Source organism: Diuraphis noxia, unplaced genomic scaffold (assembly GCF_037042655.1).
Source record: "Diuraphis noxia isolate RWA-SAM2 unplaced genomic scaffold, SU_Dnox_SAM2 contig0003, whole genome shotgun sequence".
Taxonomy (NCBI): Eukaryota; Metazoa; Arthropoda; class Insecta; order Hemiptera; family Aphididae; genus Diuraphis; species Diuraphis noxia.
In genome coordinates, this window is record NW_028301713.1 from 34,267,037 (window position 1) to 34,284,272 (window position 17,236).

General features: G+C 33.8%; 1 protein-coding gene across 2 annotated transcripts; it reads right to left on the reverse strand.

The window, feature by feature from the left end:
• Positions 1-796: 796 nt before the first annotated feature.
• On the reverse strand, positions 797-17,029 carry LOC107167775 (protein gooseberry-like). Of its 2 annotated transcripts, none has more exons than XM_089223900.1 (7): positions 16,716-17,029; positions 16,110-16,423; positions 13,340-13,448; positions 7,954-8,125; positions 6,286-6,536; positions 4,383-4,689; positions 797-1,515 (listed from the first exon to the last, which is right to left on the reverse strand). In XM_089223900.1, the coding sequence occupies exons 1-7, from the start codon at positions 16,768-16,770 to the stop codon at positions 1,380-1,382; spliced, it is 1,344 nt and encodes a 447-aa protein (XP_089080026.1). In that variant the 5' UTR covers positions 16,771-17,029; the 3' UTR covers positions 797-1,379. The 2 variants fall into 2 exon arrangements, with proteins under 2 accessions (XP_089080026.1, XP_089080027.1); XM_089223901.1 differs by having other exon boundaries at positions 13,340-13,451; positions 16,716-17,028.
• Between the last annotated feature and the right edge of the window lie 207 nt (positions 17,030-17,236).

Genomic DNA, 17,236 nt, shown 5'->3' on the forward strand with positions numbered 1-17,236 from the left:
TATAGCAGTAATGTTGTAGTGGCTATTTATTAGTTTTCGAAAAAGAACTCGTTTGTTTATAACATTATTATTAACTTTGAAAAACTGACGTTTTTGTTTATATTATTACTATACTTATTCTTACATAGCTCTAATATTATGTATGATAATTATGTTAAATAATAAATTTTACATATAAAAAAAGAAATTGTATTCTTCCGACTAATTATTGTAGCTGATCTTGTATAATAACGAGTGCAATTATTATTCTGACGTTATCTTATTCTATCTCGAGTGCAATGTTCAACGAAATTAAGCAAACTCAAACTTACCATCGTGCAGTATGATAGTAAATATTCTGTTATCGCCAACCATCGCACAACGCGACCGCCGTCATTTGCGCACTCGAAAAAGTGTTTAACTTTTAGCGTCAGCTGCCGAGAGACTTCAATAACGGACGACGGTAGGTAACCACTAACCACTAATATAATATATTATATAAATAACGTTTTGTACGTGCGTATACGATGTTTGGCTCCTTGCTGGACCTAAAAAAATATATATAAATGGTCCGTTCGCCGTAAGTACACGGCGACGTGGTAAAACACGCGTCATCGGACGGACGAGTAGGACCCGTCGACGACACAATAACGCGTTACCGGTCAGTATCGGTCGTCGTCTTTGTAATAATTCTACACATAAACGATGGCAACAATAGGTATACAATATTACACACTGCGCAATAAAGAAACCAAAACGTAAATGCATTATAAACACGTATCGACGACGATTTTATTAGTATATTATGTACATGATATTTTAGTATATATATATATATATATATATATATATATAGCGCGTATGATATAGTATAACACTTGAAATATATTTTTACATACTATTATGATATGAAAATAATGTACAATGTTTTTTTTTTTTTTTATTACTTATCTTTTAGTCTTTATATAATAATTACACAATGATGATATTATGTACAATAAACGAATTGCGCTGTGAACCTTTTAAAAAGACAAAAAAAATGTATATAATATATTACAATGCATTATAGGTAGGTACGCGTTAAGTTTAACTATACCGTTAGAAGTTAGTTTTGTATGCTTACAATAAAATAATAATGATAATATTTTCTAATAATAATAATAATGACAATGATAATAGTTTAATAATTATATACAAATTACATAATACAATATTGATGTATTGTAATAAAATTAAAATATAATGTGGCGTTGATTAAATTGCTGTGGAGAGAAAACATAGCAGTGACAATAATACAATTGCTGTACGATCAGAGGAAGTGAAAAGGGGACGAGTTTGAAAACTGCACGACGTCTCTTGCGCCGATATCATAATCGCCACCACCACTGCAGTTAATGCAGTTAATGCACTCTGCCACACATGGCATCCATTTGGGACAGTTGACCGAAGTACGGATAGCCGGACTTGGCTTCGCTAGCCGAGTGTGGAGCCAAATTGGTACCAGACCCGTATATGGTGTTGCTGCCGGTGAAAAACCTGTGAAATAAAACATAAAATTATAATAATGTGGCTGAAATCCAGATCACAGCGGTTATACCGAACGACGTCGATGTGTGATCGAAATGTTGATAACAGAAATAATAATTATTATTATTATTAAAATAATGCAAAATTTTCTACCCCAACTCCTAAAAGTTCAAATATACTCGATGCCCACTATAATTATAAACATTCTATGGGACATAATTATTTATTGTATTCTGTCTCTCATTAAAATAAAGTCACACCCACATATTTTATTTCCGTCTTATAAACACCGTAGGTAGGTACAACAAATCTGCGTTCGGAAGAACTCATCAAGTACCTACCTATGTTTAGTTTCGAAATAATTTATATAGATAGGTACCTAGTGAATTATGCAATGTTTATAAATTTTTAAGTTACATAGGGTACTACGTATGCTTTTATTGATATTTTAATGTTTAAGTAAGTTATATGAACTAAGTAAAATAATACCATTTTAAAACTCTCATAACAGTCATTACTTTCCTAAAAATGTAAATGCCAAGAAAGCCTATAGATACAAGGGATAATATTGTTATTAGTAAACTGTATAATAAATAAATTCACCATTGTGTTGAAATTAACGACATAAATGGCTTCCGCCACGCAGAGCTCAAATCTGCTATGCTCTACGTTTGTTGGACGGAGACAACACATATGTTGGTTTGTATGTGTGTATTTTATTAAGAACAACTATTGACCGATGCAAATAATAATAGGTAACATTATGTTATAACGTTTTAGTAAAATACACGATATTTTATCTAAACCTCAACATCTCAATGTAAATTTTATATAAGTACCTACGGTAATAATATAAGCATAATAGTTAGCCACCTATATCGTAATAATATTTTATTAGTCGATAATTGACGTACATTCTAGCCAGAACTACTTCATCCGAATAGGTAATAATAGTTATTATAAAACCCAAATGTTAGTTTAAATGTTTGCATCCTAAACCCGAAAACCCCATTCGCTAGAACAAAGTTTTAGCTGTATGTCCATAAAACGAAATTTACGAATTATTTTTGAGGACAGTGACCTCCACTGTGTAAGTCGTGCGGAAATTCTATTTGACGGATTTATTTATATTATGTTTTTTGTCTTCCCCATGCGACTTTGTTGTATACAAGTTTCAATGTAATATCATTGTATATTATGTTATACACTACACGCAGGTAAGCATTCTATACAATATACAATATTATATAGTCTAGACAACTGCATCACCACCACGCGCGTTATGAATGCGAACTGGAGAGCTTCTGAAGAGATAATTTTTATTTTTTCGTTCTAATGAATTACATCATACATATACACACATATAGGTATGTGCGGTGGTCATTACTATTATTCCAACGCTTGGCTATAGGTACACGCGTACATATATATAATATAATAATATAATATAGTCGATTTGTAAAAGTCACCGGTTACCCGCGAGACTACCGCTGCATCAGACCGACTGCCGCAGCATGGGTGGTAATACACACGGAATCTAATGACAAGTGCTTTTCAACTGACCGATCGAAATGAGGGAAAATATTATATTTTGTATACATCTACTCTGCAGTGTACGCGCGCGCCGTATACCTACACGCGGTAAAGAGAGAAAAAAATTTCATTATCTTGATTTATCGGCTTTAATCCATTTCATACGCGGCGGCGGTCCGTAGTTTCTCCGGCAAACCATATTAATTTCTGGCCATTACTCACGAGTAGTGGCGGTGACCGCTGCGGTGGCGGTTGAGGTAGAGGCAGAGATGGTTAAGAAGAGTATAGTTAGTTAAAAAGGGGGAAAAAACAAAACAAATCACACGGGTAATCTAATTAGAAATTGTTTTATTTAAGTTTGATAATGTAATGGTGCCGCCGCCACGACAACGGACGATAATTGTTTCAGACCCTCGTCGTAAGCCCCATAATAGTATATCATTATACAAGTCAAAACACAGTTCGAGTCTGATTAGATATTTTGTGAATTACACATTTTACTCGGTATACAATAATATAGTGCCGGAGACACGTGAATGCATGCAGTCGCACTATATATTATGCCCCAACCATAATCATTACGATATAATATTTATCGGTGATGGCTCACCAGTTAAGGCTTCAGCCCCATACCTAATCAGAGGAAAGGATAGTTATGTAAACCCCTATATGATGGTTTTAATATTTCTTTGCATTCGATCAATATTATAAATATATTCGTGGATTTTTTTATTGTCTATATAATTATTATTTGAACTGTTGGTAATAGTTTTTTGATTAATAAATATAAATCCAAAAAAATTAAAAATTTGAAGATGATACAACTGTGACGCAGTTACTAAAAATAGTAGGGAGAGGGCATCAAAACATATTTCATGGTGAAATGACGTACAACAAAATATAATAATACGCCTACAAGAAAACGTTAATTTGTCAATTAATTAAAATATCACGAAGAAAATTGGTGTCATAATATGTTCTGATTCGATAAGAATTATCATCTTAATATTATTATTTGTATTTGTAATTATTACATTATGTATAGACTATATATATTTTTTTTTGTTCCAAGATCTTTTTTAATATTATATACCAAGTTCACCATCGTTATACCTATGAGGCTATGAGTCCACGAGCTACCACCGGAGCAGTATTTATTATTAGATATACTTATTTTAACCTAGTAATTATATAACAAAACACATAATATATCAGATTTGCTCGAAAATAATATCGGCACTGCAGGTACAATATAATATTATAAGAAAATTTCGTTTTCACAGTTCTCGTATTGATACATATAATAAGTCACGATGACATATAATATATTAACGTATACTCACGAGTAATTGTCCGGGCTCCAAGTAGCGGCAGCTGACACGTCCTTGTTGGACTTAGTCCATCCCAAAGAATGATGGTCGACCGCCGACCCCTGCGGCGAATACGAAGCGCCACCGTTGTTGTTGCTGCTGTTGTTATTGTTGTTGTTGTTGTTGTTGTGCTGGTGGTGCGCGTGGTGCGGGTGGTGGTACATGGCGTCGACGGACGTACCGCCGTTCACGCCACTGACGCCTGGCCCGTAGTTGCAGGAAGTAGCCGGATAGTATCCAGCGGCCGGTGCGGCGGTGGGCCACGTGCCGTGGGAAGTTCCTGCAGAAACAAAAATGACGGGAAAAAATCAGCGGGGTGAAAAAACTGTGGCGGGGGAGGGGACAGTTGCGTGCGACGAATGGCCGGGGTGTATACTCGGCGCGGGTTCGGACGTGTCGGACGTCGATAGTATAGTATATAACATGGAGTGTCATATTATATAGGTGACGACGACTAGGGGAGCGTAAAAATGGCATCGTCGCCCTAAATATTTATATATATATATATATATATATATCAAACGCTTTTTCTCCCTCCTCCTTCTCACTCCTATGATGCATATTACGTATAATTTACGTAACATTTTATATTATGATGAACGGACGCGAAGATATTCGCGTATATTGAATTTGATCGTTATAATATAATATTATATTGTTTACCGTCGCCGTCGTGTGTTTGCGCCGCGAGAGGTGATTATATAATTTTATATATAATATTATGCACATAACATATAAAATATATTATGTTATTCGCTCGTGAAATAACACGAACATACATAGGTAATTATAACTACCCGATTTCGTTTACGGAATTAAATGAGAAATAAAAATCGCACTCACGATGAGCGTCCCCGCGTGTGTGTGTGCTTATATTATAATACCTACCTATGTATAATAAATGCGTATACGTGCCCGGACGGTTTTCGTATAATTTCCGGCCCGGTTCGTGTTTGATCGTACTATATACGAGTATATATAGGTATATGCGTATTATGATCGCGAGTTCACCTCTTGTGCTGCCCCGAACACGGTTATTATTACGGCGGCGGCGGTACACGTTGAAATTACGGCCAAACTTCAAAGAGTATATACAAAATAATATATAATATTATGCCCATTAAAACATTACCGCCGTGTGTATTAATCGTCGCGTACCGTGTAATTTCCGTGATGACCGCTCGCGCCCGCGCAGTATATTACCGTTTGTACATATATTATTATGTACCTATAATTCTCAAGTGTGTGTATGTGTGTGTGTGTGTGATCGTCGTATTGGGTTCAAACATAATATATTGTTGTTCTACTAAAATGAACTAAATTTATACTTGTTAAATGCAGTTATGCGTCTCGGTGTAATGCGAAATTGTGCACGTCTTATATTATGACGTCTTTGCTTTCGTTCTTTGATTTGCTGCACGTTATAAAAATTAGTGTTCATTTATTATAAATTAATAGTGCAGAACTATATAAGTACATTATTAGTTCAAATCATAAAAAACTTTAACGCGTCTTCAATGTCATCATCATACATATGATACAAGTTCTATTGAGCAGATGAATTTACGGGCGTTGTAGTGGTATATAATAATATTATTGTATACGCGGTCATGAATGTTTATCGTGACACGGTTACTGCAGTAGTTATGATTAATGTCTTAATCTCTAAATGGTCGATCACTATAAATGTTGGTTAAAACTTCCGATTTTTTGGTCGTAAAAGAATTAAATTAATTCATGCGTCTTTTCTGATTTAATAATAATAATAATAATAATAACTGACAAACGCAACAATAGCGTCGTAGCAACTAAGGCCCTATAATACGTATATGATACCGCACAAGGGAAAATATAAAATCGCGCTAAGTTAGCTTACCTTGGGGTGAATTGAAGTTTGACGCGGCGGCGGTCGAGTGATGGTCGTGGACGCCATACTGACCGTGAGCTCCGTGTTGGCTACCGGATGCGGACTGGAACGAGCCGGCCGAAAGGCTTACGACCGCTGCTGCCGGGTTGAACGCTGCCGCAGCCGCGGCGTTCATGTGCTGGTGCGTGCCCATCTGCTTCCGGAGACGAGCCCGGCGATTGCTGAACCACACTTGCACTCTGGCTTCGGTGAGCTTGGTTCTGGAAACAAAAAATAAAACAGAACCGCGGTTAGTGCTGGTACACAAACTATGATATGAAATTATATTATACAACAACATTTAGGACCGTACTGCTGGGAAGTCATAGCATATTATTATACGATATACATATGCTTCGTTATAACAATATTTTTGTTACCTACGTAAAACCTTTGATGTTGATCAGAATTCAAACTCTATACGACACAAAATGACCAGCACCCAATAGTCTTTGGTATTTTTCAAAATGTTTCAAATAGGCACTATGGGTGTTTATGTTTTACAAGTTCGAAAAGTTTTGTTCAAAATATTGGAAAGAATGTGCGCATAACATTCATAATACATTTATACAGTCCTAGCAGCAGGAAGACGATTCGGTCAGAATTTCACACGATATAGTCACAGTCTAGGTAAGGTACGCACGTTATTGACCTCCTCTGGTCTGCAGTAAGATATAATACGTCCGGTATGCGTAATAATAATTATCAATAAGTAAGCGATGACAACGGCGAAAAAAACATAATCAGCGACACGTTTCTCGAAACCGGCAAAACACGACTCGGGTATTATATTATGACGCTTGTCTGCGAAATTGCAATTTGAAAGTTTTCACGAACCCCGAAAACCCTGGAAAGACCTCGGTCGCACGCCGTGACCTCTGTATCGTACTACTCGTACTCGTCGTATTTTACAGAGGACCGATCGTGAGACAGTCGCAGTGGCGGCGGCAGTTATCATAATATTCACTTTCTCTGAGCCGCGGCAGACCGTAATTATTATTACCACCGCACACACATTGCAAGTGTAATAGGTATATGTATTATAATGTGTGCCTATAATAATACCCTCCCGAGAACTGTTTCAAAGAATTTCCATTTCGCCTCTTATTCGGTTCGTTTTATAACGTGTCCCCTTTCTCAGTATGTTTAAAACAATACTGCAGGGTTATAAAAGGTATCAAACACGATGAATGATGAGTTATGGTGATGCCGCGATATATTAGCACCAAGAATTTTGCCGGATTTCCCTCGTCACTGCTATTATTTTAATTATTCACTCCCAAGCTTATGTCTAAACTTTAAATAAGCTCATCTAATTAAATTAGATATTTTGGTTGGCCCACAAAGTTGAATGCTACAGGTCATTAAAAATGTAAGAATCATCCCCATAAATATTTCTAAATGGGTATCAAAATCCTAATTTATAAAAATTTCGTTCAAGAGTCTGAAATTCAAAATACTATTCAGATACAGGAGGCCACCGTTTATCGACCAAATTTTCATACGCACATGGTTGTTTTACCGACAAACATGAGGGTTAACACATCAGAGCCAATGAACCAATAAATAGAAAAACGTTATAGAAAAAATCCGTAATATGACATAATATTGTAATACTAGTTTATAAAAAAATCTTACTTTTGGGCTAACTCTTCTCTGGTGTACACATCTGGATACTGAGACTTGTGGAATGCGCGCTCTAAATCTTCGAGTTGCTCGCCTGTGAACGTGGTTCGGCTCCGGCGCTGTTTGCGTTTCAAGTGAAAACCCGGTTCCGATTCAGTATCAGAGTCGTCGGCGCTGCTCGGACCTTTGAACAGAATCGAAAAATATGAGTTTCAACAACCGTATATACATCATACAATGTGACGTTCGCGCATTAATAATGTATAATAATTAAAAAGTTCGTATTACGATGGAGTTGTTTATAAATTTATAGTATAAATTCACGCTGATGTTTTCGCTCGAGCATCGTCGTTTTTGGTGTAGTTTTATAAATAATAACTAAAATTCAGTTGATAGGTGTTGATAGTGTAATGTAATATGCATTTTTTATTTTTATAACTTTTGTGCCATTATATGGGTAATCACTAATATAATTTAAATTGTAATATTGTTTACACAAATGGATTGTGCTTTAAATATCTTTGGCATTTACGTCACATTACACCTTATTATGGTAAACTGCAGTTTGGCCAGTAGTGCTGCTTCGAAAAATCTCGCCGGGTCAAACTGCAGATATCTCACATCTATTGCCACAGAATTTTCTATACTAAATTGTCTAAATCTCTAAATTTGAAGGCAAGCCCGTCACATACAATTTTGGGACCCTGTACTACATTTTTTTGCCGGTCTTATAAAATATTATTTTATATAAAAAAGTATTCCTGACAAAATGTCTAAGTTTCAAAAATAACAAATCCATTTCAATGGATTCTATAATATCAGTACCTACCACTAAACTTTAGACTCAATAGCTCCACCCCTTATGAGGATCATAACCGAGGGTATTGCCTACCAGCTACGACGATCTTGGCGCTACCTCTAAAATGCTATCTCCCCATACAATATACATAAACCTAATATTTTAATATTATGTGTACGAATAATAGGGCACGTGGAACCGATCAGAATTATTTATAATTAAATATATTGTATATTATATATTTTATTGCCAGACCGTGCTTAGGTATATAACGCATTTACGCATATAATAAATAGCCACATAGGTACATTTAGTATTTATGAGTTGTATTTATTATACGCGCATATATGCGCCCATTACGAATGTAATATAACGAACGATCGTCGTAAATCCTATATTATATATACATACATAATATTATACACAAACCGAACAGACGTGATATTTTCATGATATTTCGTGTGTTTGTATTATAGGTAGGCACTAGGTAGGTGGGATATACGAGAAATTGTACGGACCCATAATATATTATACGCGATATGCAAATGATAATAAGCCCGCTAGTTGATTGATTTCACGTCTCGCTGTTTGACAGTATTAACAAATACCGTACGTTCAATCACGCGTCGCCAGCAGTGTATTATAATTATTATAATATTATTATTGTTACCGATATACCTACCTCTGTTCTCGCATTTTGACGGTCGGTCGCGAGTAAGCATCACCCGCGCCGCCCGGGAAATCATTTAACTTCATCTAACGCGCTCCGGGCGCAAACTATTCGGTCGTCGTGTGTCCGTCGCGTTAGTTTAAGCATATATGAGTATTATAAGCATCTAGTACGTGTGTATATGTGCGTGTATGTGTATGTATCTTCTCTTTTACCCGTTTTCGAGTAATTACCCAACCCCGAGCCGATTCCGGTTCCGCCGCGCGTCTTATCTACGAGAACGATTTACATAATAACCGATGTCGAATATATACCTATATATGTTATAATAGTATTGTAATACTTAATACTAATGGAAATAAAAAAAATGAAAAAATGGAAAAAATCTCAACCACCGAATCTATTATTAAAGATGATACCGCCAAGTGTTGGGCGGCCCGAAATCGACGAAATCGTAAATGTGTGATGTGTATATAATAATATTGTCCGGTCGGCAATAAACTGCCTAAGCTCAGATATGATGCAGCATATATTATTATTATTATTATTAGCTGGTATATTATTATTAAGTAAGTATACACACGCGCGCGCCGCCACCACAAAACGACTGCCGAGTACAAATCCTAACGATTATACTATTATGTATACATAAGACGTCTACAGTTGCGGATTTCGATTGATTATTTATACGATTCACACTAGTTGGCAAATATTAGTCCGAATATAAAGTGAATTGACAGTTTAACCTTCAAATTACAGCCTACATGCTCTACAAACATATATAGTCATATTATATAGGTGTAAGGTGTAAAGTAAAAGAATAAATATTAAATTATGATAATAATATGTTTATTTCAATGTTATATAAATCGTTATTAATATCGTAAGACATAATATGTTGTATATCAAAGGACTAAATCTTCCCGGAAGGACTTAAGCCCTCTCCCCAAGGTTCCCACTCAATATCCGTCTATATATTATATATATATATATGTCACTCGGACTTAGGTTTTACAAGTTGTTGCCATTTGTATAATTGTGTAAAATATTATAAACTATTCGCACTAAAGACATAATATGTATACAAGTATATACGGCACTCTGAAAACGGTTTTTACTTTTTAGTCACAACAACAAAGTGGCGTGGGTGATTATAATATGATTATAATATTATATTATAATGTTTATCAAGTATATATATTGTATATAGGTACCTTTACCTATATATAAATATATATACGTCACCCGGAGAAAATATTTTTATTATTATTTTCATTCAAAGAGAACTTGCGCGTCACCGCCGCCCACGTTCCTAATATATAAAGTCTATGTATATGAGAAATATTAACTATTGTAATAAACAATTTGAGCAGTATAAACCGGAAATATTTAATAGAATATTATACGTATACAAAAAAATTATTCTGCTGATAGATTATTATCGATGTCATTATTAGCGACGAATGACGACTATATCTATTTAGAAAAGTTTTAAATGTATAAATGTATTTAGCATTTAGCTATTTAATATAGTGCTGCAATAATAGAATACACGTACAAAATTAACGAATTATGATAATTAGATTGAGTGCCTACAATTGAATACCTACTAAGCACTTTATATCATTAATTAACCATATAGTTCACACAGTTTCAAACCCTTTATATTATAGACAGTAATCGACATTGACTACCGATATAGTTATTTGTTACTCCGATCATTATCTCTGAATTATGTTTACATATGTCAATTTAAACTAGATATTAAAATAATGCAAGCGAAATAAATTCATTTTTGACACTTGTTTTTCGGTGGAAAAAAGTAGGTACTATAATACAGATACGTATTATAAATAGAATTTATTTTTATTTTAAGTTCAGTCGAAGGCGTCACCACAGTTTTTAGTGATAATTTATGAACTTGTGTACAATCATAGATTTATTAATGGAAAACATTTAAAAAAAAAAAAAAAAAAAAACGATAATGCATTATACTTTATAATATAATATAATAAATGACCTGTAATATTAAATAATATAGATAAATAAGAAATTGTAATTCAAAAATATTAGTGTTAGGTAAGGTTGAAAGAAAAACGGATGTACCTATAATAGCGGTATACAGAGGTGCACGTATTTATTATATACGAGAATTGTAACGATTTAATCTTGTGGGGCATCATTTTTTCAGATATTATAATATTATGTTAATAACGATGAGGCTTTTCATTTGTATTTTTTTTTCAATAAAATGCTGCACGTGTGAGACACGAATTTTGTCCGAGGTGGTAAATTTTTAAATTTTTCCACGGGATTATCGAAATAAACAACAATACCGTATTATTGTGCATTTAAATAATACAATATTATATCATCACCAAGGAATAACAGAGTATATAAGAATATACGCCGAACAGCAATATGAGCATCGTCTGCATCACAATCTGTTGTAAGCGCCGTGTACGCGCGGTGTACCTATTTGGCGGCGGCGGTGGGTAGCGATTAAACTGGACTAATAACTCGCGAGTGTGTTGGCGAGTTGACATTAAATCCAATATGTAAAATAATAATAATAATAATAATATAAGGTGTGCGGGCCTGCCAGCTTTGAAGGAGAAAAATCCATTTTTAAATTACGGCGAATTAAACGGGTTTTACGTGTCGGCAAGCCTTTTACATTAGGGGACACCCCGCGGAGACGAGTTCTTCTGAAGCTGCCGATGTTCGTTGATATTAAAAAAAATTATAATAACGTTACGTTTACCAAAAAACTCGAATCGTTTTCGTTCGATTTTCATTACATAATTATAATAATATCTAACTGCAGTCGTTGCTGTATAATAATTGTGATTATTATTATTATTATTCGACGAATCCGAAAAAACGCGTTAACGAATGTATAATATTATATACCTATAATGATGATAATATGATATTAAAACTATATTTACAAAAAAAAATAATTTTCAAAATATAATGTTATAATATATTATACGACGTATATATGTCGTGTATATTATAGTATACATAGCACCTTATTGAGGTGTACCTGTGAAGGCATATGTGACAGAGTATATACAATATATCTCATGTACCAATATATACCTAATAATAATATGTTAAAGCAGCGTATAGTGGTAGCCGCGGCCGGTGTATTATGATATATAATATATGGTCGTAAACGCCCGTGTTCGACCACCCCGTGTATAGGTGATAAATATTGTACGGCCGTGAATTTTTTTTTTTTTTTGTAGAAAAGTGTTAACCAAAACCCCTGTGGTAGCAAAACCCTTGGTGGTCGCCGCCGTGCGATTCTCACACGCACTTCACTCGCGGCGGCGGATACGCCTTTTGCTATTCATAATAATATATTATAGTATTATGCATTATTCTTTCACCGCTTTCTTCGACCCTTTTCTTATTTTTTTCTCTCCTTTTTTCGTAGTCCGTTCTTGTAACAATGGTTTGTATATCTTTTTGGCTAACGGTATTCCCTCCGGTAGCCATCAAGTAGCCAAAAAGTGTAGGTACCTAAATACTTATGATATAATACTATACTCGCACATCGCTCGCCGCAGTGGCGGAGATAGAGTTGAGATGTAACAATCGGCGAGGGTGGACGTTTAGGTAGTTTTTTTTCCTTCTTCACTTTAAAACCCGTTATTTATATACATTCATCTTGTCCTCAGGTAGATGTACTGTTAGGGGTACTCGCCGCGCGTGTTTTGAGCGTGCGGTTTGTAGCGATGTTTAATAATATATTAGGTATATAGGTATAGAATATAGCTAATCATATATATATATATATATATATATATATATATATATATATATATATAAAATACAGGTACAGATTATGTTATACACAGCATGTATACAACAGATTATGATAATGTACGCGTGCATATAGATCATCGTTTGAAACTTACCCAAAATACCGTCGATTGAATGGTTTTTCAGTTCGTCCCTCCTACCGCCACGCAGTAGTCGACTGATGGAACTGATAGACGGAGCCGAGTTCTTGTCACAAATGCCGTCCTGCTGGGATAATAATAAAAATATTTATATTTTTAATACGCCAAAAAGATAGTATAGTCCATAATATATATAATATCGATCGAGTACGAATGTGTACAGATTTAAAATTGGAAAAGAAATAATTAATTATCTCAAAACGTGAACTTAATATTTTAGTCGAATCATTATTTATGATAACATATAATTCCATTGTTTAAAGTACTTTTAAAAGCGTTGCTAAAATTGTATATGTATACCTATTAGTGTGAGCTAACGATATCGATAATTCGATGCAATATCGATATCGTTGGTGTTTTCCGAATAATTTAAATATCGATATCTAAAAATAATTATCGAAAATATCGTGGTATCAGCTCGGAACAATAAATTTGACGGATATTCACTTTTATAAATTTTATCTACTATACATAATAAATAATAGTATATCGCGATATATTTCACCGCATTAAACAATTTACACTAAATTCAGTGCCGGTTGTTAACTCACTGTGAGACCTCGTAATTATTTTAAATACAATTTATTAAATAAATCAATAATTTATTTATTTGTTCAAAATAAATACTCAATGAATACTTTTCAGTTAGTACAAAATAATTTATAATTGATAATTAATTTTCACTCATAATATATTAACATAATATGTATTATATACTTTTAATATGCTTTTAATAAACTAAATGATATAAAATGTAACTTGTAATTATATAAAAATTTTACTCGATATCGGTATTGTTCCGACATCGCTATACAATATTGGAAAAATAAATACGATATATCGATTGTAAAAATATATCATTGGCCAACACTAATACAGTAATACCTATTATATTATAAAATGATACTTTAGAAAACGAACTGTATCTACCTGTTATTACCTATTCTTACCTATTACTATATAACACAACTATACAAAATACTATAGAGTGAAAGTTAGTTAAAGTTAATACTTTTATATTCAAATTGTGCATAGAGACTTAAATATAATCAAATATATGCTACCTAACTAAAGGCTAAGATAAAAACTATTTCGACAAATTACAACATGCGGATACCACTATATCTATACAGTGTAATAGTGTAACAATATGTTCACTACTTTTAGTGGATAAACATTTTTTTAGATCTATAATAAAATATCTTATTCTAAACTGCTCTATCATTATTGAATTTCATCGGATAAAATATTTGATCTGGCATAAAATATATATGAATAATGTATAAATATTCAAATGGCTTATATAGGATAAGATATACCTACACACATTATAATAGAATTATTGTAATTGCGTATGATATCCAACTAGAGACTTTAATGGTGGAGATTAAATTATATTTAACATATTATTTATTTTATTAAATGATTTAATAGTAAAACAAAATAATCATTAGTTATCTGAAAATAACTATTAATTCTGATATAATATATACATAATATTATATCTTCATAGGTATTAGGTATACCTATTCTTTATATTATGACTTGAAATATTGAGAAACAATTATAAATGATTCTGTATCAACCGATTCGTTTCATATCTGTATATATAAAATGTATATATACCCGTTCTGAGTTATCTTATTACATTTATATAAATATATATGTGTGTGTGTGATAGTGTAAATAAGAAAAATACATCAATAGGTAAATAGGTTGCTATATATAATTTAATAATAGGTACCATTATATCGTATAATATTATTCAAATTTTAAGTCCAATACTCTATATAGCCTTTAAAAATATTTCCTATATTCATGAATCCATGGAAATATTTCAAAATTTGTACAACTTTAAAATAATCTAATACATATAATATGTTATAAACATAATAATTGGTACTCGTTCAATATGCCGCACGTTTGATGGTTTAGTATGCTATCTACCGTTAATATTTTATATTTTTATCTACCGTCATTTTATGTTGCTGAAGTATGATATCAACACGTATTTAAATGTAAATTGTCTTAACTTTACAATGTAGAATTTCTTCTTTGGTAATATTGGTAATAAACCGCGTATACTTAAAAAATTTTCGCACATCTCTTCATTTTGAATTATGTGTCGATATAAATAACTCATAGTTGACAAACTCATAATAATAATTATTAAATAATATTTAATAATAAATAAATCACAGTAAAACCACGTATATAATCGACGTGACTCACAAACACACACTAAACAGGTATACCTACTAACCTACCTAACTTAGTAGGGTATAAAATATAAATATAATATGATTTGGAGTTTTAATAAAATATTAATCTTAAATCGTAATTGCAAAATGATAAAGTGTGTATAATATTATATTAATATACAGCATACGGGCATACGGTAGATATCATACTAAACACAGTAGATAAAATATTTACGGTAGATAACATATTGAACGAGTACCTAATAATTATTATCTAATAGGCATAGACTTATTTTCAAAATCGTGTATTTGAATGTTTTGAGTGATAACTGATAATAATGGGTGTATATTTGGATTATAATTTGACAATATTACCTATCAACTAAATATACACTTCAATGATGTTTTAACATAATGTATGTCATATACTCCAAATACCACACCATCATGTTTATACAATATGGTATTATAATATATATATATTATATACATATATGTATATAGTCATATAAATGTAAACGCACCTTTACGAGTTTGTCGCGGATCTCCCAGCTGAACATGGCCGGGTTGGCCTTCTTGTACTCCTCAATGCGTCTCTCCACGTCCGGTGTGGCCACCCTAGGCTTGCTGCCGCCGATCACGCCGGGCCGTATGCTTCCAGTCTCTTGGTACCGATTGAGAATTTTCGACACGCAGCCGTGCGACACCCTGAGCTGCCGAGATATGACGCATGGGCGCACACCGGCCGCGGCCATTTCGACGATCTTTAGCCTGATATGGTTTGGAAGCGGCCGACCGTTGATGAACACCCCGCCGAGTTGGTTCATGCGGCCTTGGCCTATATTACGCGCCAAAAATCAAAGTTGTTTAGAAGAGTTATATAACAGTTAGGTAATTGATATATCGTATAATATAAATGAATGCAGAGTAAAAAAATTCTCGTGAGCTTATACTTCATGTATAATATATACATATAGGTAGGTTGGTAAGTACATGTATTCGGATGAGTGAGCTAGAGGGTGCTTAAATCGAGTTAAGTATAAAAAATATAAACTGTAACGAATATTATAGTATGTTACACAGTTGGAAAGTGAGGGCGTGAGCCTAAAAGTATTATAATTTTCCTTTACCTTGAAACGGGTATCCGGTGAAGTAGGGCGTCATATTCAATGTGGACACAGACATCGTGAGATTTTTCCAAATATCGTCGTTGCGTCGCAAACCAAATGAATAATGTGAACGAACGAAAAGCGATAACGATATAACGAATGAAAAAAAAACGAAAATGATAATAATGAACGAATGAAAAATCAAATCAAATAAAAATTTGTTTATATAAATGTTTGGTGTGCATGTGTCGACAACATTCACCACTGCGCGTCGCGAAAGGAACTCGCACGATGACCGCAAAACGTACACTACCGCCCGAGTTTCGAACACTGCTCTCTCGGACGGTGCGTTGGCGTCTCCGTGCACCGACCCCGCCCGCCGTATGAGTGATGCGGAAACCGGTCAGATCGGCACGCTGTCATTGGTCGACGGCGTCGCTCATGGGCGTGTATCGCGCGCGCCTTTCCCTTGGCTTGCGACCGTGTGCAAACTACAAGTCATTGTAATATTATTATTGTTGTTGTTGTTTTAGTATTCGAAC